The following is a 22,817-nucleotide window of genomic DNA, read 5'->3' as shown; positions in this document are numbered from 1 at the left end:
AAGTGATTACTAACACTTTCAGTCAGCAGTAATCAATATCATTATCACAGAGTTAAATAATGTCATCTACAGAAATAGCTGTGAATGTGGAATGTCATATTTTGGAGTCTATTCTGAGATTAATCTATTTTAACTATGTATGCGATATGTGATAGAAGCCTGGGTAAGAAAAAAAAAAAAAAGTACTAAGGACTTGATTAGAATAGTACTGCTATCACCAATTTTTATTTTATGTTGATAGGTAACCATAATAAAACATCTTGGCAGGTGGTATTGTCTTAGAATTTCATTTTCTGTTAAAACAAATGTGACTGCCACAGTGAGTAAAAAACCCAAACAAAAAACCCTACTGAGTTACTGAAAAAACTATTTTAGGACAAACTTTTTTCTCAGGGCCACATGACAAATGATGTCTCCTATAGCTTCCTCTTCATATGCATGCAAAAGTCCCACTGACATTCTAAAGTGTGTTCTGCACATGCTAAGAGAGAGGAGTAGTGGCACTGTGGTCAGCCATGGGACCCAAAGGAAAAGGCTTTGTTTTGTGGAACAACCCTTACTTGAGTGCTAACATACTGGAAAAATAAAACAGTCAGAAAATACATAAATTTTGAGTAATATTGTGATACACAATGCAAATGAAATAATTTGTGGCTTTTGGAGTCTCAAAAATGATAAAGAGATCTGCATGTTTGTGCTGAATTCAAGTAAAAAATCCATTACAGGAGGACTTAAATTTATTTTACATACCCAATTCATTGTCTCTATAGAAATTCACTCTTTTAGAAGTACTTAAATATGTGTTTGTTTAGACGTAAACACAGGGAATATTGTAAAGCCTTTAGGAATTTTGTGACTCGTAAAAAACCATGCTAAATCTTACTTCTTAACAGAGGATGGAATACCAAAATGGAAAAATTCCATACAGGTATGTATGTATGCAGAGGCCATGTGGAGCACAGACTGAGAATGTAATTTATTTCTTTCCAAGACTCTTTTACACAGGAAGTTAAAAGTTACAGTTTTATAGAAATTTCCATTTTGAAGGTCTGCTAAAATTTTTGTCTTCAAGTTTGAAATTTGGATTTATTATCTTAAATAAAAAAAAGATCTATATTAGTCCTTGAGAGTTACAAATTTGGGCACACATAGAATATGAACATAGAAGCCTCTAGAATGCTATGGTTTGCTCATATTTTAATTAAAAATGGAAATTAAGTTTTTTAGCTGTAATATTAAATCAGAAAGTTAAATTTTATACTTGAGTTTATTTGCTTAGCAAGTGTTTATTCCATTCTATGTGTAAGTTGATTTGTATATTCTTAAATTGTTCATAAATTGTTAAATTGTTGGATATTTCTAAATTGTTTTCAATATTTTTGTATCTCTTTCAGTAAAAAATGTTTCTTTACTCTCTTTCAATAGTTAACCTAGTTCTTTATTTCTTCCCATACCTGCAGAGTGTATTTCCGTTCCTGAGTAAGCATTCAAAATATTCTTTTTATAGTTCAGTTTGAAATTATCTTATTGCCATAATTTTCATTATCAATCATTCTGAATGGATCTGATTCATCACATTATTACAACTTGTAGTGATTACTGTCTCTGTAAAACAGCACTAATATCTATAAGGCAAATAAAATACAAGAGTCAGATTACCCTTTGTTGGGTGTTATCTACTTGGAAAGCAGGAGAAGTGAGTTACTGTGTGTATGCACTTAGTATATACACTTAAACAGTTATATTTCTTTCTGGTAGTCTTCTGTAAGGAATTTATACTTCTATTCCTTAGGTATATAAAATTTCTACACTATGGAATATACAATCCTATATTTTTATTATTAATATACATAAATTATCCAGAACTCAAATATAGAAAGGCTCATTGTTTGCTTGAATATCATTTGCTGGAAAGGAAGAATTTTTTTCGTTGCTCTTTTTTTACTATACTGAAATTTTTGTAAATCATCCTTTGTTGTACTTGTAGCTCTTGCTTTGCCATGGAATAAAGTAATTTGAAATTAAGTTAACTAATGCTGACTGGGAAAAATAGTAATTGCTGTGACTATGTATTTTCTCAAAGTGATATTTACTTTTTCATATGATGGCATCATTAATATTTGCTTTCATTAATCAATTTTAAGTCTCAGAGTATCTTGAATAATTTAACACCAGCTTAAGAAAGAATAAATTCAGCATAATTAATATCTTTTGTATAACCAAGTTCAAAAGTCAGCTGTAATTTGTAACTGAGTCTTTCTTCAAGGAATGTTTTCCCTTTTACTAAGGTTGGGGTGTAATGAGAAAAAGCTGGTCTAGTTCTGCAGAATTCTACACTTTTAACTTTTATTTAAAATATGTATTTCAAGAATACTTTTGGACAAATAAAACTTTCATCAGTCAAAACTGACATGTGGAATACTCGTCTAGTTAAAAAGGAGCTAGACTTGATAATGTAGTAAAACTTGAGTAAAGCACTGGATTTTAGGAAGGGATTTTCTGTTTCCAGGTAAATATAAAAACTTATTCTGCATGGTAGGGGCTCTTCAGTTTTATTGAACACTGCCTCTGAAAGTTAGGCCTCTGGCTAAGGGCTTAGAGGAGGGTCTACTCCTTTCATGAACTAAGGATTGAGCTCCTTTTAGTGTTAATAATGCACATAGCTTCGTCCTTGATACACAACTATTGCAGAAGTCCAGGAATGGCTTTGCGTGCCTCCAGAGGGAATTCATTCTGACCTGCCACAGTTCTTTAAAGAATGTGTACATGCATTTTCTAACAAGCAGAATTATAGGAGCTTAATATCAGCAAGAATTTTAATGCCAGCAAGGTACAATGGACTTGTGTTTAACATAAAGTCATTATGTGACTTTAAATGACTGAGAAAGAAAGCTGTACACATTTTGAGGTAGAAGCTTCCCATTGCTGAAGTCTTTTATTGGAGAGAGATATAACATCACAGTCTTCTGGTCTGTTTATATTTTATGAAGAAAAGTTACCAAGAATGCTCTCCCTGGTAGTGATCCTGAGTTGTTCCTGTGAGCTATGGGCAAATATTACTATCAGTTATAAGGATTTAAGCTATTTTCCAATTTCAGACTTAGAACGGTACATGACTTCAATTTTCTGGATGTATCCTGAACATCTTTAAAACGTAAATTAAGCCTTCAAAAACAATCAAAAAGAAATTTGATAACTGAAGTTGTGGACAAGAATCAAGAAAAAAAATTGAAAATGTAAAAAGATACATTAAAAATTTATTTGTGACCAGACAAATTACACCATCAAAACTTAAGGTAAGAATTTTTGTTTCAAATAAACTGTCACACAACACCAGACAAGATCTGAAGATTAGAATCACAAGGACTATAACTACTCCTGTTTCTGGTCTATTCTTTCCATTAACTTATTTTTTCACCTAAAATCTGAGGACAGATGAGCTTAGCATCAATGCCTTGAAGCCTGTCAAGTAGGAATTTCCATGACTGAGATAGGAAACTCTCCTAAATCACGGTATTTTACCTACAAAGAGTCATATTTGAATCAGAAACTCTTAGGTCAAGCTGAAGATATTTTAAGTGGGATATAAGTCCCACTTAGAGAGTAAGAAGCAGCCTGACACAGGCAAGATGCAGCTTCTCTAGACCAGCTACCACATCCTAAATTTGAGAAAGCAAGCTACTTGTAAGAATGCTGTTCAGCAATGCCATCTCTAATCTGGAAAGAAAATGCAAAGCTGTTGATGATTTAAAATTAAGAAATGCAAAAGAATTGACAGAGACATAAATTCTGATGATGTGAAGAAAACAACCTCTTTCCTGAAGTCAGGCCATTTAAGTAGGATATATTAAAACAAACAGAGGAAGGATATTTAAGAGATGTATAAATTGTGAATGTGGGCAGAGTTCGAGAAAGCAGTGAAGAAGGACTCAGAATTCCTCAACCAACTCAGCACTGTCGTGGTGAAGTTCTCCCTGCACTGTTGTGTTATCCAGTGGTGCAGAAAGATTGAAAGAGTGAGTAGAAGCATGAAGGTCACTTATTATTTTATACGATATTAATGAGACCAGTTCTGGGATGTTGCATCAAATTCCATGTCTGAGTTTTAAAAGGATATTAAAGCATTTGGAAAGGTACTGAACAAAGCCACTAAACCATGACCTGAGAGTTAGGGAAATTTGCTTCAAGTAGGAGACTTTAAGAGCTTAATCTTCTTAGTTTATCAAAAAAGAAGAGTGGAAAAAAATAGCTTGATTGAAGTGTATAAATACGCAGCAGAAAATGCTGGACATTTATCTAAAGAAAAGCAGAAGAAAAACCAATGAGAGATAGACAAATTCAAAATGGGAATTTGGACGTGCAATTTAATAACTTAACAGAAAATCAGATTATACCAAGACAATACAGCTTTCTGGAAGAAACAATTTAATAAAATATAACATATTGTTTTTCATATGTGGCTAACTTGGTGAAAATGAGTAAGTTCTAATATATAGAAAAGCAGGCTAAATTCAAGTTAAACATTACAAATCTCATGCAGAAATCTTCAGACTGTCAAAAGGCACTTGATGGATTTGATGAGCTTAAGGAAGGGAAGCAATGGGCATATTTCCAAGTGTGAAATGATGTCTTCTCAGGGTCCTTCTACACATGGGTTGGTTTGCAGGCTTGCAGTTGCTGTAATAAGGTTTGAAAGTTACAGCTGTAATGTTGGCTCATCTTGCTCTATTCCTTTCACAGCTGGGTATTTGACTTACAAAGCAGTTGTATGAGCATCAGCTCCTTGCACAGTAGGAACTTAAGCTCTGGAATGGAAAGTGCACTTGAGCTGCCCATAAACAAGAAGCAGCTCAAAGATTCAGAGCTTGACCACAACTAGGAAAAAGAGAGGAAAATAATCTGTTTATGACATGCACCTGCAAAGAATAAAGAATTGTAAGCTAAACTATAATATTGCCATGAAAACAAATGTATGTGAAGTTGCCAGGAATATATTTAGATCAAAATTAAAAGACTTTCCACCACTGAAACACTTAGGTTATGGAATAGTTTAACATTTTGAGCTGAGATACATAGCCCTGTGTGTTTCAATATGGAGCTAGGCCTTAGGATGCTGTGACATGTATTATGGTGATTGCAGGTGATGGTATTCAGCCCTTTTTTAATCTTCTGCTAAGAAAATGTTTGCATTATTATTGATTCTTTTATGTTTTTAAAATATTTGCTGCTACAGAAGTCTGAAAAAAATATAGTTAACATAGCTATACAGGCAGAGCACCAAAATCTACAGAATTTAAATGGTAGATCTCATCTATCAGGTGGCAATTTAGTTATCAAGATAAAGCATGGGTCATGAATCTGTGCTCCTGAAATGTCTACTTAAAGTAGGCATCTTTCTGAGAGAACATCTTTCTCTTCCCTTCCTCCAAAATAAAATTATTGGAAAAAACTATTCAAAGGACATTTACAATCCCCACAAATGTTTCCTTCTCTAAAACATTTATGGTTGCAAAAATCAGATTGCTTTCCCATGTTTGTTTGTTTGCTGTTTTTTTTTTTTTTTTCCTGGAGAACTACTGTGTTCTACCTGTAAATTGTCTCTATCTATCCCAACCTTCTACACATTTTTACCAAAGCACAAACAAGGAAAAGAAACTTTACATATGAAAGTCCTTTATACAAGCTTTCTTTTAGAAGGCATATTTTCAAATGTAATTTCAGGCCTACTACCTTTGAGCCTTATCATTTTTGTATTGCAGGAAGTGCTGGTTTTTACTGATTTCCCTCATTTAAACATTCATCTTCAATGTGGGTAATAAAAAAATTGTTTTCAGGGTGTTTTCAGACTTAAAAAATATATATTTGTTTAAAAATATTGAAGAAAGAAAGTAATGGTGTACCATCAGCATTTCTATAAGAAAGATTATATCACTGCAAAAGGGCCTAATAAAAACAGTATAGACAAAAGGGAAGGAAGAAATTACATCTTACACCATTTGCTGAGTCTTCTCGTTTTGTTGCTGCTACAGGGAGGTGACAGAGAACAAGAAAGAGTATGGTGTGCTATAATTATACCTTCCACTGGAAGATTCCTAGAGAGATGTTTCCAAGTCAAATTTAGGACAATCTGCTTATTTATCCAAATTAGCCTCAATGTAGTCTCCAGAGTCTCACAGACTTACTTTTGAATATAATTGATACAAATTATCTTTGAATTATATGGTAAGTTCATTTTCTCCCTTCCATAGGTAACTGCTGATGCATTTTTTCTTGAAAAAATGTTTTCTCACCAAGTTACTGTCACACATGTCTTGGGGATTCCAAGTTACTGTTACATTTATCTGGGGATTCTTTTCATCTGATCATAAATCACTAATCAAACACAATCCATTTTAGTCTTTCAGAGAGGCTTAAAGTTTGCATTTCATTTTACAATGCGTACTACAGTGCTGCTACATGCGTTATGATGGTCCAGGAGGTCTTTAATTTCATTATTTAAACTTATTCTTTCAGACAGCAAGTGTGGCCAAACCCCTGAAGCAATTGGATGTTGTGTTTTTAGTCCATTCTCTCCAGCTGACATTTGAATGTTTTTAATGCACTTCATATTAAAATTCTTCCTAGAGAAGTCCAAAGAAATTAATTACACCCTTAGAAGGAAATAAAAAACTGCAGCCAATATGCATTTAATTGCATCTCACATGAATTAGTACACAAAAGCATTTCAGTAAGTTAGTCTAGTGGTACTTGTTCACTGATTCACCAGCAACAGTTAGCTGAATTAATCTCACAACTCGTCTCCTTGATTCTATAGCTGTAAGCAATGGTGATGGAATTCATCAGCTTTTAAAACAAAAAATCTTCAGTGTAACCATGTAATTAAAGAGGTCTGCTAGGAAGGAAATTATCCTCTAATTGTTGGTGTTGGATCATCTGATGGTGTCTTGCATTTTGAAAACACAGAAATAAGATTTTGTGATATGAAGAAAGCATTGAAAGCCTCTTCTGAGTGATACAGACCTTCATCATATACATTTGGTAGAATTAATGGGGAAAGCAAGCTGTTAATTTGACGAGGTCAGAAGCATTTTTGTTATGGTACAAAAAATGGCTTTTCTTGTAATGGTAATGTTTCTAATTATCTGATCTACTAATCAAGTAGGTAAATGACAAACAAGATCAGAGTTTATAGTAAGCAGAATTTGCACGCATTAGTCAACACATACATAAACCTGAACAAAAATACCTTTTTGAGATTAGAATGTGCCAGCTTAAAATGAAAAACAATAAAAATAACAAGGCCTCAAGCACATCCATTAGCGTGTTTTCCTTGTTTTTACAAAAATAAATCCTACTCTTTTTAGAAAGACAAAAACTGCCTTCAATTTTACTACCAAAAATATAATACATTAATGTAAAGCATAAACAATGCTAATTAGTTTCATTTTTAGGGATAAGGCTAAGGTTTTTCCAAATTTATCACTCAAATTTATCCAGTTTATCATCCAAATGCATTTGTTCACTTAAGTGGCATGACACAGATATTCTTTTGAGGTGTGATGTGTTTAAACTGACTAACCGAGATGGCTGTGTCAGAAAAGAGATACAAGTCTCTGTGTTTTACTGCAATAAAGAATTTTAAATTTTGAAACCTTGAAGATTAGCAAATATTGTGGAGTGGGAGTACAAAAGACAGGATAACATTTTTTAAGCAATTATATTTAAAATTTTAATAAAATTTAAAACCAATCTCTTTATTGAAAATTAAAATGCTTCGTAGAAAATAGAAGACAAACAGACTTTTCTGAATGGAGGCCATTTATCAGCAATATTCTTTTCTGAAAATCCAGGGCCATTCTGGAAAGCCAGGAGCTATGTTGGGGGGTCACAGCTGCATGGATCCAGTACTCAAAGTGAGATACAAAATCATCTGTCAATGCTGTTCTGTTCTAGCTCACACCAAGAGACTTTCTTCTGAGAAACAAAACAAAACACAAAATTCATTCCTTCTCTGAACTATCCTTGGAAGACAAGCTCTTTACATTATCTGTATTGTGAACTCAGGATAACTGAACTCCTAGTTTAGATGCCTGAATTAGACAATTATATCTTCTACCATTCAAGGTTAATACAAGGAGATAACTTTCTTCCGACTCCTTTGTATTTCATTATGAAAATAACTCTATTTGAATAATGATTTATTGGTGAATAAATTAATTTCATTCTGAGGGACAAAAAAAATTTTCCAACAGTGAAAGAACAGTGGAAGAGGGTGGCATATAATGAAGCCAAAGATAGTAAATGACGGAAAAAGAATTAAGTTGGCAATGTGTTAACAAAGACTGATATTGCAAGAGAATTTAATTGTATTTCTGCTAAAACTGACAATAATGTGTTTCTTTCTAATTAAAGATGCAATCTCTTTTACGTGTTGTAGGTCATAAAATTGACAGCTCCTAGTGCAAAGAAAATGCAGATTTTCATATCTTGCAATGTTTAAGATAATAATAATTTTATCAGAACAAACACATAATTCTTAACTCATGTTTGGCAGTGTCATATCAACTAAGAGAAACAGAAACATTGTATTACCAAGACTTTAAAAAGGTATTTTATAAGAAAAACCCTCAAGAAAATTTGAAATATTCTGTGTAAAATTTAGCTTTTCTACTGATTTTTCACAGTTTTAGATTTTTCTAGTTGTCCTCCTATCCTCTTATTTTGACTAAGTGAAAATGGTCAGAATAATTTTTTTAATATAATGCTGCAGAGATTAGTAGAGTTGCATCAGGACATATTTTTAGCCAAAGTAACAATACTTATGTGCAACAAAAAAACCCTTTCCATTCTAAGTTCACTGACTATTTATTCTGTATTATTTTAGTGGCTATAAATGAAATCTACATTAAATAGTTCTTGGCTCACTGGTGAGGTTCCGGATGACTGGAAGCTGGCCAGTGTGACACCCATTGACAAAACGGGCGGGAAGGAGGATCCTGGTAATTATAGTCTGGTCAGTGTGACCTCAGTACCTGGCAAAATAATGGAGCAATTTATACGGAGTGTCATCATGCAGCATCTACAGGATGACCAGGGTATCAGATCCAGCCAGCATGGGTTTAGGAGGGGTAGGTCATGTTTGACCAACCTGGTCTCCTTTTATGACCAGGTGACCTGCCTGGTAGATGCAGGAAAGGCTGTGGATGCTGTCTATTTGGACTTCAGCAAGGCCTTTGACACTGTGTCCCACAGCACTCTCCTGGAAAAGCTGCAGCCCATGGCTTGGACAGGAGCACTCTGTGCTGGGTTAGGAACTGGCTGGATGGCCAGGCCCAGAGAGTGCTGGTGAACGCTGCTGCATCCAGCTGGGGACAGTCACCAGTGGTGTCCCTTAGGGGTCTGTGCTGGATCAGTTCTGTTCAATATCTTTATTGATGACAAGGATGAGGGATTGAGTCTTTCATTTGTAAATTTGCAGATGACACTAAGCTGAGAACTCGTGTCAATCTGTTGAAAGGTAGGATGGCTCTGCAGAGAGACCTGGAATGGTTGGATAGATGGGCAGAGTCTAACAAGATGAAGTTTAAAATGTCCAAGTGCTGAGTCCCTGCAGTGTTATAGGTTGGAGATGGTGTGGCTGGACAGTGCCCAGGCAGAAAGAGATCTGGGGGTACTTACTGGCTGACAGCCAGCTGAGCCAGCAGTGTGCCCTGGTGGCCAAGAAGGCCAACAGCATCCTGGCTTGTATCAGGAATAGTGTGGCCAGCAGAAGCAGGAAGGTCATCCTTCCCCTGGACTTGGCACTGATGAGGCCGCACCTTGCGTGCTGTGTCCAGTTCTGGACCCTTCCGTTTAGGAAGGACTTGAGATGCCCGAGTGTGTCCAGAGGAGGCAACGAGGCTGGTGAGGGGCTTGGAACACAAACCCTGAGAGGAACGGCTGAGGGAGATGGGGTTGTTTAGCCTGAAGAAAAGGGGACTCAGAAGCAACATTTTCACTCTCTACAGCTCCCTGAAGGGTGGCTGTAGTCAGGTGGGGTTTGGTCTTTTTCACCAGGCAGCAACTGACAGAATGAGAGGTCAACAGTCTCAAGCTGCATCAAGGAAATTATCAGTTAGATATTAGGAAAAAGTTTTTCATGCAAAGGGTGATAAAGTACTGGAATGATCTGCCTGGGGGGGTGGTGGAATCACCATCCCTGGATGTGTTCAAAAAAAGACTGGATGTGCCACTCAGTGCCATAGTTTAGTTGAGGGGTCAGGGAACGGGTTGGACTCGATGATCTTGAAGGTCTCTTCCAACCTTGTGATTCTGTGATATATAGGGGACATTAAATATATAGTGGCATTTCAATGCAACTATTAGAAAAATATTTTCTTTCAGATTTGAATATTTTTTCTATTTCAGCTACAGAATTAACATTAAATATTAATGCTTCTGCAGCTTAGGCAATGGTTACATGCATTTTTTAACATTCCCGATACCTTTATGGTGCCATTTGTTTTTCACATTTATTAATATAGTTGAGGATTCCTCCAGTTCTACAGTCTTCCTCTAGTCATGTTGGTCATGGAAGTAAAATAGCTTGTGAAAGTAAACACATGTTTGATACATGTTTACATAAAGTACATAAATCATGAACTATAGTTTCAAAAACCTTTGGATTGATGTGGAATGTTTCAGCTCTTCTTAAGAGAGAGGAAAAAAACAGAATAATGCAATTTGAAGTCTTCTGATTGAGACACTCTGTCATGATCATCATTCTAGTATATTATAGTCTAGATAATGTTAAATTTATATAAGTTTTTTTTTTGTTTGTGACTTGGTACATATATATAAGCATAATGCTTTATACCTTCCTTAGGAAAAAAATGTTTTAGTGTAAAAGGAGAAAACTAATTTGTCAGCATTCTTCATAATCCCATGGGCAAGGCTTTCTATTTTCATTAAAATATGGATTAAACATACTAGAGGTTGTTTCTGTAATTTTGCTTTGTTGTATAAGACAAGTTTATTGTTGATAGTTTCAGCCATGCACAACATGAATGAATGTATTTTATAAATTAGGACTCTGTTCTGAATTTTTTTCATTGTTTTTCCAGAAGCACATATTTAATATTCTTTTAGCCTGTTGTATAGACTATTTTTATAAATGATCCAAACTCAGGTCTTAGTTTTCTTGCCATATTTTAATTTATGCAGCCTACTTTTGGGGGAGGAAAAAGCTAACTCAAAGAGGAGCAGAGAATATTTCAAATAATCAAACTCTGACAAATCTCTTACTCTTCCAAGGAACTAATGAATGGGTTTAGGTTTTGACTTTAATTTTTAATTAAAAATAGTTGGATCTTCTTCAAATTCAATTAACTTTGTTTTGGTTTGGGTTTTTTGATAGATTGTATTTGGCTAAAAGGAATGGAATATTTTTAAAAATATCACAGAATCTGTAAACCACTTATTTATAGTAATCTGAACATGCATTATTCTCAATTTAAAGCGTAATTTCTGTATTCACTAAATAATGCAGAAAAGTTATTGGCATAATGGATAGATTGCAAAATGACTAAGTAAAATAATTTCTTGAATATTCTATGTTATTACTCCAGATATTCTTCTATAAAAGCTGTCAGGGTTGAATAATTACATTTATTGTCATGGTTAATGCATGATTCCCCTAACCAACTGACTTTGCACAGGAACTGACTGGTGTCTTTAACCACCATAATGGATGGTAATGCAGCTCATGAGAATGAAGCAACACAAGACTGAAAGGCAAATAAATGCAAATGAGACTTTTGACTGTAAACTGCTGTTTCTCAAGGCGATTCTTCCTAGATCTAGGAAGAACCTGTGAATTCTGCAAACAAAATTCTACCAAGTGTAGCTGCTTTGTTGATTCTGTATTTAGAATACATTTCAAAATGTCCTTTAAATTTTAGAGATGCTTATCACTGAATTTCTTAGTTCTAATGGATTTTTTAGTATTATGGGAGTGCCCCACCAGTTTTGTATTTCTTAGGTTGCTGTACTCTCAATAGTATAAACAGAACAGTGTTCACTGCAGAAGAGACGTCTTTCTTGTAACCATAATGGCCAATTAGAATGCAATATGTGTTCTGTTCCTTTTTTATCTTGTTTTATTTAAAAATCCACCTTTATGAATTGTAAACCCTAAGCAAAACTGAAAATGGGTTCTTTGTGTGCTTCTTCTTAATTTTTACTATGCATAAATTTTTTTTTCAGAAAATCTTACATTAGAATAAAATGACTGAGGTTTATCAAAACTAGATAAAATTTTGGTTTTGAATAAAAACTCCAGATTTGTGAAGACTTAACCACAGTTCAATGAAACACTATTCTATTCAAACACTATGTTTGCCTTAGGGAAGCTCTGCTTGTATCAGTCCTGTATCTTGAGTGATCATGCGAGACGGTTGTGTAGAAGATTCAACTTTATCTCTAAAATAAATTTGATAAAAGTTCTGTTAGAGAAGAGCTGAATATAGCCAGAAAAGTCGCTATATAAAGTATTTTTTTCCCCAAATGCTTCTCATTAAATTGTTTATTCTGACTAGCCAGCTAATTATAGTGTAGATCTGTGTTCTTAGTAATAATTTATAGTTTTCAAATAAGACAGAATATTTCTGGATGAAAAAATACTGTTTTCATGAAATGTAGTTTTAAGGAAACATATGTTTCAATATAGCTTTATGAAATGCTGGCAGGCTTGGGTGGAATATTTTTTGGTGTCCTTTCTATTTTGTTGGTAACAATCAGTTTTCCAATGTCAATGGAAACTGAAGTTGGAGTCTCAGGTTCTAATTTTCAAAGACTCTGAACACCATTCCCACAGAATTAGGAGAGTATTCCTGCTTTTTGCAACATTGAAAAGTGAGAAAATCTTTTCAGAGCTTTGGAATTTCTTGTGAGACAGGAATGGTGATGTTTAACCAACTGTGTTAATTTACATGAGATATGTGGATTAAGTAATTTTTTCCTTTCTATTAATTCTATCCAGGATCAACACTGCAATAAATCAGTATAAGACTTTAACAAGAACAGAGTTGAGCTTCAGGGTGATGATGAGAGTGACAGAATTCATGCCACATAATGACAGAACCCAGTATTCCTAATGCATGCACTGAAGCATATTCCTTACGGAATAAGTCAGAGAAAATAATGTGAAGGTTACAAAAAAAGTGCTGCTAGCCTTTCATGCTCCCTCCTAAATTATCCTGGTCCACTACACGCATTCTCCTTCACACACAGAAAGTGGTGTTTAAACTTCCCCTCAGATACATATTTAGTCTTTGCTTTTCTAGTCTTCATTTTGGCAGCATCCCCTTAAATTATCATCCCAGTATTATGAGCCTTGTGTAAAGAACTCCAGGGTCATGACCTGAGCTGACCTCCCTCAAACTCCTCCGCCAGATGAGTGAGGGGTCCAGGTAGTGCACCCTCTCGCCTGCCCTGGATCATCATGAAAGCATTGAGGGCACTGCTCCCTTCCCAAGTGGTGTTAAAGACTTTATTATGTGCAAGACCCATTTTCTCCCAAAGGAGTCATCCCTGTTGAAAAGGAGGAAAAAGAGCATTCTGTTAACCATTGTTTAGGGAATTGGAACAAGTGCCTTTGTGCTCACATTTTGATTACAGATGAAAATTTGAGCACTCTTGGATCCAAAGATATGTGTAGAGAAACAACAGAAATAAGTAAAGAAAAGGGATATTCTGAGAGCTCATTTGCAGAATGTTAGAATTTGGGAATAAATTTTGAAGATAAAAGGTAAAATTTTAACACATATATGGAGAAACTTCCAAATGGTATTTTTGATTCCAGTTCCTCACTGTATTTTAGTTTTTGTAATCATAGACTACTGTCTCAAGTGGGGACATTTAATATTCATTTTTATGTGGTAAAAACTTGCAATATTATGTTCAAAACAAGTGACTATCAATTTTTATTGCACAAAAACTGAGGGAAACTACAAGACATTTTATTCTACTTTAAGTCTTGCAAATTAAGAGTTTAAGCAAACTCTGACAAAACTGCTCCTTAAAAAAGAAAAAAGAAAAAAGAAAAAAGAAAAAAGAAAAAAGAAAAAAGAAAAAAGAAAAAAGAAAAAAGAAAAAAGAAAAAAGAAAAAAGAAAAAAGAAAAAAGAAAAAAGAAAAAAGAAAAAAAGAAAAAAGAAGAAAGAAAAAAGAAAAAAAAAAAGAAAAAAGAAAGAAAAAAGAAAAAAGAAACTATCCAGAAATAATTTTTTCTAGTGGAATAAGACAGTGAAAAAAGCCACTATGAATTTTAAAAAAGTCTTTTACTGGATGTATTCAAGATATGAGGCTGAAATCTGCCCACTTTGAATTTTGTTCTAATACTGCTGAGTCAGAGGTAATGGATCTGGGGAAACATCCCACAGATGCACATCCCTTCACAAAAGTTCCATATGTGTGCTTAGGCACAGCATGGACATTTGCCCTAGAACACAGGACTTAGGCACGACTTCGCTGTGTGAAGTCAGATTGATTTCGAGGTGTTTTATTTTTGCCAGTAATTTACCACTTTGTGACATTTATTTTATCTAGTAGGGCACTCTTAGTCAGCACTTATATTGCTCACAAACCTGGAAGTTCAGTCAGTCCCTGAAGATGTCTTAGCCTATATAGCCCAGAGAATGGACTCTCCCATGTGTTACTGAATCTAATAAAGGACAGTACAGTTTTCAACCCTTTATGAAACTATAAGACTTATCAGGACAAAAACTCAAGATCATTTTAGAAATTATGTGCCACTCTATTCCAGAACTTTATAAATCAGCTTTTCACAAAACAGTCCCTAAGCTCTGCAGTTCCCCATTAGGATGTAAAGTCATAATAGTTTTAAAAAGAAACAAAAGAAAAGAAACCTTTGAGAACCATGTTGGTATGACTGTATTAGCTAGGTATTTCTGCTGAGTGGTTACATGTGAAATTAAAATAAATTAAAATGTTGGTAAAAATCATACAAAATAATTAACAGCCAGTTTTGTAGAAAGTCATCTGTGAAATTGCATATTCTGGTACTTGTGGATCCTCAGAGATGCTAGGATTACATTAGGTTCATATTTTATCTTTCAAAATTCAGAGAGGGAGAATGTATTTGGAATGTTTTTTATAAGGAACTGGAAATAAACTCTTAGACATAGTGGAGTCTTAATGTAAACTGTACATAGTATATGAAGCCTTAAGCAATGGTGTGATGGGTAGTATAAACTAATACTTTTTTTAGATTAAATATATTTATATATCTATCTTATATCAAAGAGGGAATGCAAAAAAGAGGAAAATATGAAGACAGTAGGTGATGTAGTTATAACTACAACTTGAATTTTATTAGAAGAAAAAATGTTTGCTTTTCTAAATTTCATAACTGTTTTGATTTTGCTTATGATACTTTTCCTAAATTAGTTTTAACTGTAAGAATCCTGTGTAGATTAATAATAATTAACTCAGCCTAAGAAAGTGTTTGAGAAAATTTAGTACTCCTACTGTATTGTTTACTAAAAGAGCCTCAGGATAATCTGCCTTGCTTTTGCCTCTAACCATTAAGATTTGTATTAGTCAGTAGCCCCACTACTTGTGTAGTTCTACTATTGCAACAGCCCCTTCAGTGACCATGATCATGTCAGACCAAAGTGTTCTTGAAATTTTCTACCTTTTCTGTGGTCTCGAACTGTTTCCCTTGGAAACTGCATTTTGCTAATATTTCATGTCACCAGAAAGAAACTTCAGTAATAACAGTATTGAAGAGGACTGATCTTCCTTAGGGAAGTTCCTACCTAGAAATAGCCCTAACTCTCCCTGCTGTCCCCACTAATTTTGTACATCAGTGGTAAACCCAGAGAAGTAACAGGATAGTATGTGGTATGGAAAAATTATAAAAAATTTGGAATGTGGAGTCGCTGTCCCTGCAGATGTTTAATAAAAGACTGGACATGAAACTTAGTGCCACGGTCTAGTTCACATGAGGATGTTAATTCAAAGGACTTGATAATCTTAGAAGTCTTTTCCAACCTAATTCTGTGATTCTGTTAATTATGTGGAAAGTCCAGTTAAGTGTAGATTGTGTGTTATTACCCTTTTTGCTGTTGTATTCAATAATGTGTATTGGAGCAATTCATTAGGCATCTGACTGGAAATGCATTAATGAAATGCAATATTTTACACTTGTATAAATATGTACCATCTATTTTTTTCTCAGTCTTTCTTTTTTGTGTCACTACTTACACTTCCAATGCCACACCATCTAAAGGCATCAGCCAGAAAGGATAATATTGCCTCAGAAGCCAGAAAAAATAATACATTATGCTAGGACAAAGTATAGTCTTTAGAATTCTCAGCCTTTTTTCTTGACTTTACAATGCAAACTCTTCTGCTTTCTTATGTTCTTCTTGTTCTTCTGTTTTGGTCCTGCAATCTTGTTAAACATAGTTTTTACTGTGTATTTTCCTGCTCTCTGAGATGTTCCATTTTTGCTGGTAGTTGATATCCTTAAAAAGGTGCCTTTTACTTGACCTATTCATGATGCCTATATATCAGTGAAAGTGGTATCTTCTATTTCCTATCTCTCTTCACTGATTCTTCCACTAAACATCATGAAGTTTAGTAGGAAAAGCAGTAAAGAGGACAAGAAGCAACACCACAAAAAGGGCTCTTCATCATTTATTACTTGAGAAAAGCTGATTTGCAGGAATAATTCCCTATAGGTATTATTACATAATACTCAGTAAGGTCAATTGAAGCCTGTATTCTGAATCTGTTAAAATAAGAAGCTCTAATCTTGTAAAAATTTTCATTTTCTCTGATTGCCATGATTCCTAGGATGCCTGGAAAAAACTAATATTATAGAGCAGCAATTAAATTTATCATCATACAGAAGCACAGCACTTATCTCACAATATTACTGGCTTTCAGTTGTTGTTACCATCAATTATCTAGGAATGAACTAAAAGATGTTGAAAAGTATGAAAATGTCACTAGAACTGTAAGAGTTGAAAGATTCATGTTTGTTCATGGTTTTAATTTAAATTTCAGTGTTATTTAATTTTCTTAAAGGTTATAGTACTATAAACACAAAAATATATAGATAATATATAAATATATAATCCTTTCCTGAAATCATAAAAATGATAATAACTTAAAAAAATCACCAAGTTTTTATAGAAATAAAGAATGGATAGCTAACATACTAATCAAATTTCTACTAATGAAGAAACTCTTATTTGGTACAAAAGGACTTCAGTGTCTTCAGTGGTATAGTTGAAGTACAAGAGAAATTGGTAGAGGTGAAATACAAGAGAATTTGAATCACATATTCAAATAAGGGGTCACAAAACCCCTTTTTGTCACTTTTGTCTGAGTTTTGGAAAATACAATGCTTCCTTAAAAGTACTCATGCTCTCTTCCTAGGCTTTTAGAAGGACCCTTCATCACAGGAGTTTTACTGATTGGGCTCAGTGTGAGCTCTGGTAACTCGGCTTTGAAACAGCTGTTTGTTTTGTAAAACCCTCAGCAGGCTTTCACCTGTCTTCTCTGAGGACTTGTTTTTTGTTTCTTTTAACCGTGTTTGTTTTTCCTTTTATTTTTTTCACTCTCAGAAGTGCTGGGGAGATTCTCGTGGTCTCTACATGAGCATACTTTCACCCAGTCTTGCACCTTCATCATTTTGACTGTGAGCTTGACCTGCTGACCTGACCCTTGGCTTTGACCTTGGACATACCTCTTCATTACCACCTTTGCCCATCAATTGGAACTTCTGAATTGTTCCTGCACAAGTGCTGTGGGATTGCAAACTTTTATGGCAAAATCCTGTTCCTTCCTGTGTTGCTGTAAGTCTGAGCTCCCAGCCCACCTACCCTACCTTTGCTACTCCCTGAGATATGCTAAGTGCTTTTCATGGTACCTGGAGTCTGCCAACTGATTTATTCCACAGAAACTATATTTTAAATTAAGTATGGGCTGCTGAGGAAAGGTTTTGTGCCTCAGTGCTGGCATCTTGCTTTAGTAGATTTACTTTTACACACTTTTATTGACACCTTGATTTGAAAAGACACTTTTATTTCTTGTTAGGTCTAATTAGTAACATATTAATAAGCTACTGAAGCTTCATTAGAACACCTGAAAATCTTTATTTTCAAAGATAATATGCTAATATGATGCTATGTCAAATTTAATAATTATTAGCTGGTGTATTTTTTCTCTATCATTATTTGAAGGAACTAATAATGGCTTAAAGGATAATGATTTCTGCTTCTTATAGCTATTCACCTGAAATCAATTCGCAATTAAATGCAGTAACAATTTCAAAATCAGTTAACCTTAAACTCAGATATGCCCCAAAGTTAGGTTGCATGAAGATTTTTCCCACAAAAATTTGCTTTTTAAGAGCAATTATGTGTATGATACTGTTTTCTGCAATCTAAGTACAATGGAGTAGTGAAAAGAACAAGGAAAGAGGCAATAATATAATTGTAGCATGATTCTTAGTCTATGTTAATATAGATAAATAAAGAAATACCACATAGAGAGAATCTATTTTGCATTTCCCCAGTGTAACCTACCTTTTCATCTTGTTCTTTCCCATACACAGGTCTACATATAAAATTGATACATTACATCCTACAAGGAAAAAGCAAATCTCTGTCAAATCTCCAACAGCATAGTTCTAATAGATCAGTGTCCATGAAAGTTCCTGAGGAGTTATGAAACTGTTTTTGACTCACAAATCTGAACTTCGCATTTGCTCTACAAATATGATCTTGCTTTCATCATGACCTTTTGAAATTCAGGCAAATCCAAAGGATTTTTTGTTAACACTATTACTTTATTGAAAAAACTCTGGAGAATACTCAGTCTTAGACATTATTATAACTTCAAATTATAGATCAGATTTTTTTTTCTTTCTTTGGTAGTAAATTACAGTTATTTTAAGGCTACATTAAATTATTTTCCCTAGATTGTGCCTTTTTTTTTGCACCTGGACCCTCTTAATATCACACTCAGGCTTGGATTGGCAGAAATATTAATAAGTAATATATTTTTTATTTTGGATCTGATAATAGATTTTCTCTGTCTGCTTAAATATATTGCATAAACCAGAGTGTTATGTGCTTTAACTATTATTTCTCATGTTTAAAATCATTAATGCATTATCAATATGTGTGTTAATCTATGACATAACAGTACAAACATGCACAATATTATGAAAGACTACAGATAATCACAGAATCATTAAGGTTGGAAAAGACCTCAAGATCAAGAAGTGCAACCTTTGACTGAACAACACCTTCTCAACATAGCCACAGCCCTAAATGCCATGTCCAGTAATTTCTTTACCACCTACAAGGATGGTGACTCCACCACTCCCCTGGGCAGCCCATTCCAATGCTTGACCACCCTTTAAATGAAGAAATTTTTCCTGATATCCAATGTGAATCTTCCCTGGCACAGCTTGAAGCCATTTCCCCTTGTTCTGTCACTTGTTGCCTTGGAGAGCAGGCTGATACCCACCTAGAGATTTGGGAATTGTGGAGAAAAATAAGGTCCCCCCTGAGCCTCCTTTTCTCCAGATTAAACAACCCCAGCTCCCTCAGCTGCTCCTCACAAGACTTGCTTTCTAGACCCTTTCCCAGCTTCATTTCTCTTCTAATTTTTTTTTCTACATCTTTCAGAGACCAAATTAATAATCAGATCTTATAATGACCGATATACATCTTGTTTCAGTCATTGCAATTTGAAGGATCTTTTGATGTGGAATGAAAAATGAGTTATTTAAAAAAAATAGATCAGGTGAAGTTTCTTCTTGTGAAGCATGCATCTTGAGACTTTGCTCATTAAAGTAGCAAGTCTAAATTTACACTGAAAACCATCTTTTTTCCCCTATCTTCACAGGCATATAATTTAAACATTATTTTTAAATAGCCTCAGGGCTGTTGGACAAGTAATGAAAGCTTTTCTTTTTAGTTTCATTCAGTTTTCTCACCCAGCCTTCAGTTTCTTAATGGAGAGCAGAAAAGTTTCAAAGTTGCACGAGTAAGAGAAAACATAATTTCTTCCAAAATGTGTGAGTAAATAAACCACTTAAGGTTTGACTGTTCCTAGAAATCTATAGCACATCCATCTTCTCATGAAGTGTTATACAGGTACTAAGGCTGCAGTCTGTGTCTAACAGAGAGTGGAAGCAGCATTCTACTATTCCCTTTTCCCTTTGCTCCAATGGAAATCATTTCACAAGGCTTAAGTTAGAAAAGAAATGGAATTAATGGCTCCAGTAAATTTTACAGGTTTTCATTTTTTTTTTTTTTTTTTTTCAATTTTTAAAGTATGGAGAAGACTCCTATGTGTTTTGAACTGGCTAAGGTTTCTCATGTATAATTTCTAGACCTAAGCTCATCAGCAGTCCTGAGACTAACATGGAAGATAAACATGGATTCTGAGCAGCTTTCTGAACTCTTTCTCCAACCATATAATCCATGTGCACAGTAACCATGTTCATTATCATAAAGTAACTATTTATGAGCAAAAGGTTATTACAACACCACAGTTATCTGGATGTTGAAGAGAATTGTTTGAATTTATGCTGCATAAGATATCTGTATCCATTTGGAAACAGTTCAGTATTAGTACATATTTATGCGATGCAAAATACCTGTATGACTGTCATAACTGACTTTATAGCTCCCCCCCCCCCCCCCCCCTTAGAATAAATGCTTTTACATAATTAAAATAAAGGATGAACAATTCAACAGTAGGATGGCATTTACATGGAATAATAGGCACAGGAACAATAAGTACTGTAAGTACATTGAAATAGAATAATAATAGCACAGTACTCCTTGTATTGCCTACACTACACAAATGTTTGGTCACCTACACCGAACTTTAAACACTTACTGTAAAATGTAAAGTATAATGTACATGCATTGACTCTTTCCTTGCAGTGTCAATCTCATACCGTGTGACCAAGTTTCATAAAATCTCTTTTGTTTGGCACAATTGCAATAAAATCACATTATAAAATGTTTATGTTACATATGTTGATACAAAACATGTCATTAAATTAACTTCAAAGATTTGCGATAAACCTTTGAGCACTTGTGAAGTGTGCCATCATTGTGTTGCATTACATGCTTCTGACTTAGCTTCATGGTGATAAATCCCTTACATATATAATCCCCAAATTCTCTTTTCAAATGCAAGTTTCATTTTTTGTCTTTGTTAAAATTACAATGTGATTCTTAAAATAGTCTGACACTGTCATGTTATATGCCATATATTGTTTATTGTGATACAGAGCTAGAATGTTTGTTGATAACAAGCATGGCTAACTGCATTAGCAGTGAATATACAATAGCCCTGAAGTATCTTTCTTTACATGTGTGATTTTTCTTTTAAAGTTTTCCCTCATGGAGGACTCAAGTTGGTTTTAGCCTGGTATCACCACACTTCCAGAGCTATGTGTTAAAAGAATGCTTACACTGATATAAATAACATCACTCTACTTAGAAAGAGTGTGCTGGGCTGAGAAAGCCATACGAACCTCTGCCTTCTACTCAGGTCATAATTTATGGATATGTTACCATCTTTCATAATACAAATCCTAGACTGCCAGTAGTACAGCAAATGCTTTCCCTCTTGGGGGAACTTCTGTAGACCATATCCTCTCAGAAACGCTCAACTAATATTTCTCTGCTTTTGCACAAGACTTCTGACCTAATGCCATCTGTGATTTTCCCTTTGCTGAAAAGAACTGACAGTAATATAGAAGTCTATATATTCCCAACTCAGATCATCTTCTGTAACTTTTACACTTTGCACCTTAAGAATTTTCAATATCATTGGTGTTACAATTCCTGCTAAAAACAGTGATGAAATTCATAGATCTTAGAGGGAAACTATCTGCGAGCAAGTGAAGGAGGTACATAACGTCCTGCTTGTACAACACAAAATGAGATTCGGGACAGGGCAATGTTATGAAGCCATTCAGAAGCGTGGAGCTCACGCATTTAATTTTTAAGTGCCCATAGCCTGGCTGCCGAAGCCAGCCAGGCGTTCGTGGCGAGGAAAGGCGGTGACCGCGGCGGCTCTCCGCACCCGTCCCAAGCATTTCAGCCGCCCGACACCCGGGAACGAGGGCATCGCTAGTTCCCCAAAGAAAGCAACTCACCTGAGCAGTACTGCAGCTTCCCACAGATAGAACCCCGAGACAGCCGCGCGGAGGTACCTAATCCGGGCCATGCTGCTCGCCGCCGCGGCGGAGCCCGGGAGCGGCGGCGTCGGAGGCATCGGAGGGGCCCCGCGGCGCGGCTCCCGCGGGCGGGCGGGCAGCGCCCAGCACCCTGGAGAGCTCCGGCGGCTCTCGCCCGCCGCCCGCCTCAGCGCCGGGCGGCCCCCCGCGCCCTCCCGCTGGGCCCCGCCGCGCCCGCCCCGCCGCTCCGCATCGCAGCCGAGCGGGAGCCTAATCCCAGCCGCGGCGGCGGCGCCGAGCCGCGGCGGCGGCGGGAGCGCCCCTGGCCGCCCGGCTGCCCCCGGCTCCTGGCAGCAGCCGGCGCTCCGCCGCCGGACGCATGCCGGGCTGGGGGCGCGCCGCGGCCGGCGGGGCGGGCGGGAGGCTGGGCGGGGGCCGGCCGCCGCCGCCCCCCGAGAGCGCGGCCGCCGCGCAGGGCGCGGGGCGGGACCGGCGCAGGGCGCGGGGGGCGCCTGGAGGGGCCGCCCCGGGAGGGGGATGCTCCGCTGGGCTGCGCTCAGAGCGGCCCCCGCCCGAGCCCTTCCCCGCCGCGG

At 36.0% G+C, this 22,817-nt stretch overlaps 1 protein-coding gene across 3 annotated transcripts in view; it reads right to left on the bottom strand.

Moving 5' to 3' along the window:
- Positions 1 to 22,348, bottom strand: part of GLRA3 (glycine receptor alpha 3) — an 86,749-nt gene extending 64,401 nt beyond the window's left edge. For all 3 annotated transcript variants that reach the window (XM_021550946.2, XM_021551025.2, XM_021551107.1), the window contains exon 1: positions 22,204 to 22,348. In XM_021550946.2, coding sequence (XP_021406621.1) covers positions 22,204 to 22,322 — 119 coding nt within the window. In that variant the 5' untranslated portion in view covers positions 22,323 to 22,348. The remainder of the gene's footprint in view (positions 1 to 22,203) is intronic.
- Between the last annotated feature and the right edge of the window lie 469 nt (positions 22,349 to 22,817).

The sequence above is a fragment of the Lonchura striata genome, chromosome 4 (assembly GCF_046129695.1).
Source record: "Lonchura striata isolate bLonStr1 chromosome 4, bLonStr1.mat, whole genome shotgun sequence".
In the NCBI taxonomy this organism is placed as follows: Eukaryota; Metazoa; Chordata; class Aves; order Passeriformes; family Estrildidae; genus Lonchura; species Lonchura striata.
Note: the sequence above shows the minus strand (reverse complement) of the source record. Positions and strands in the feature narration are given on the sequence as shown.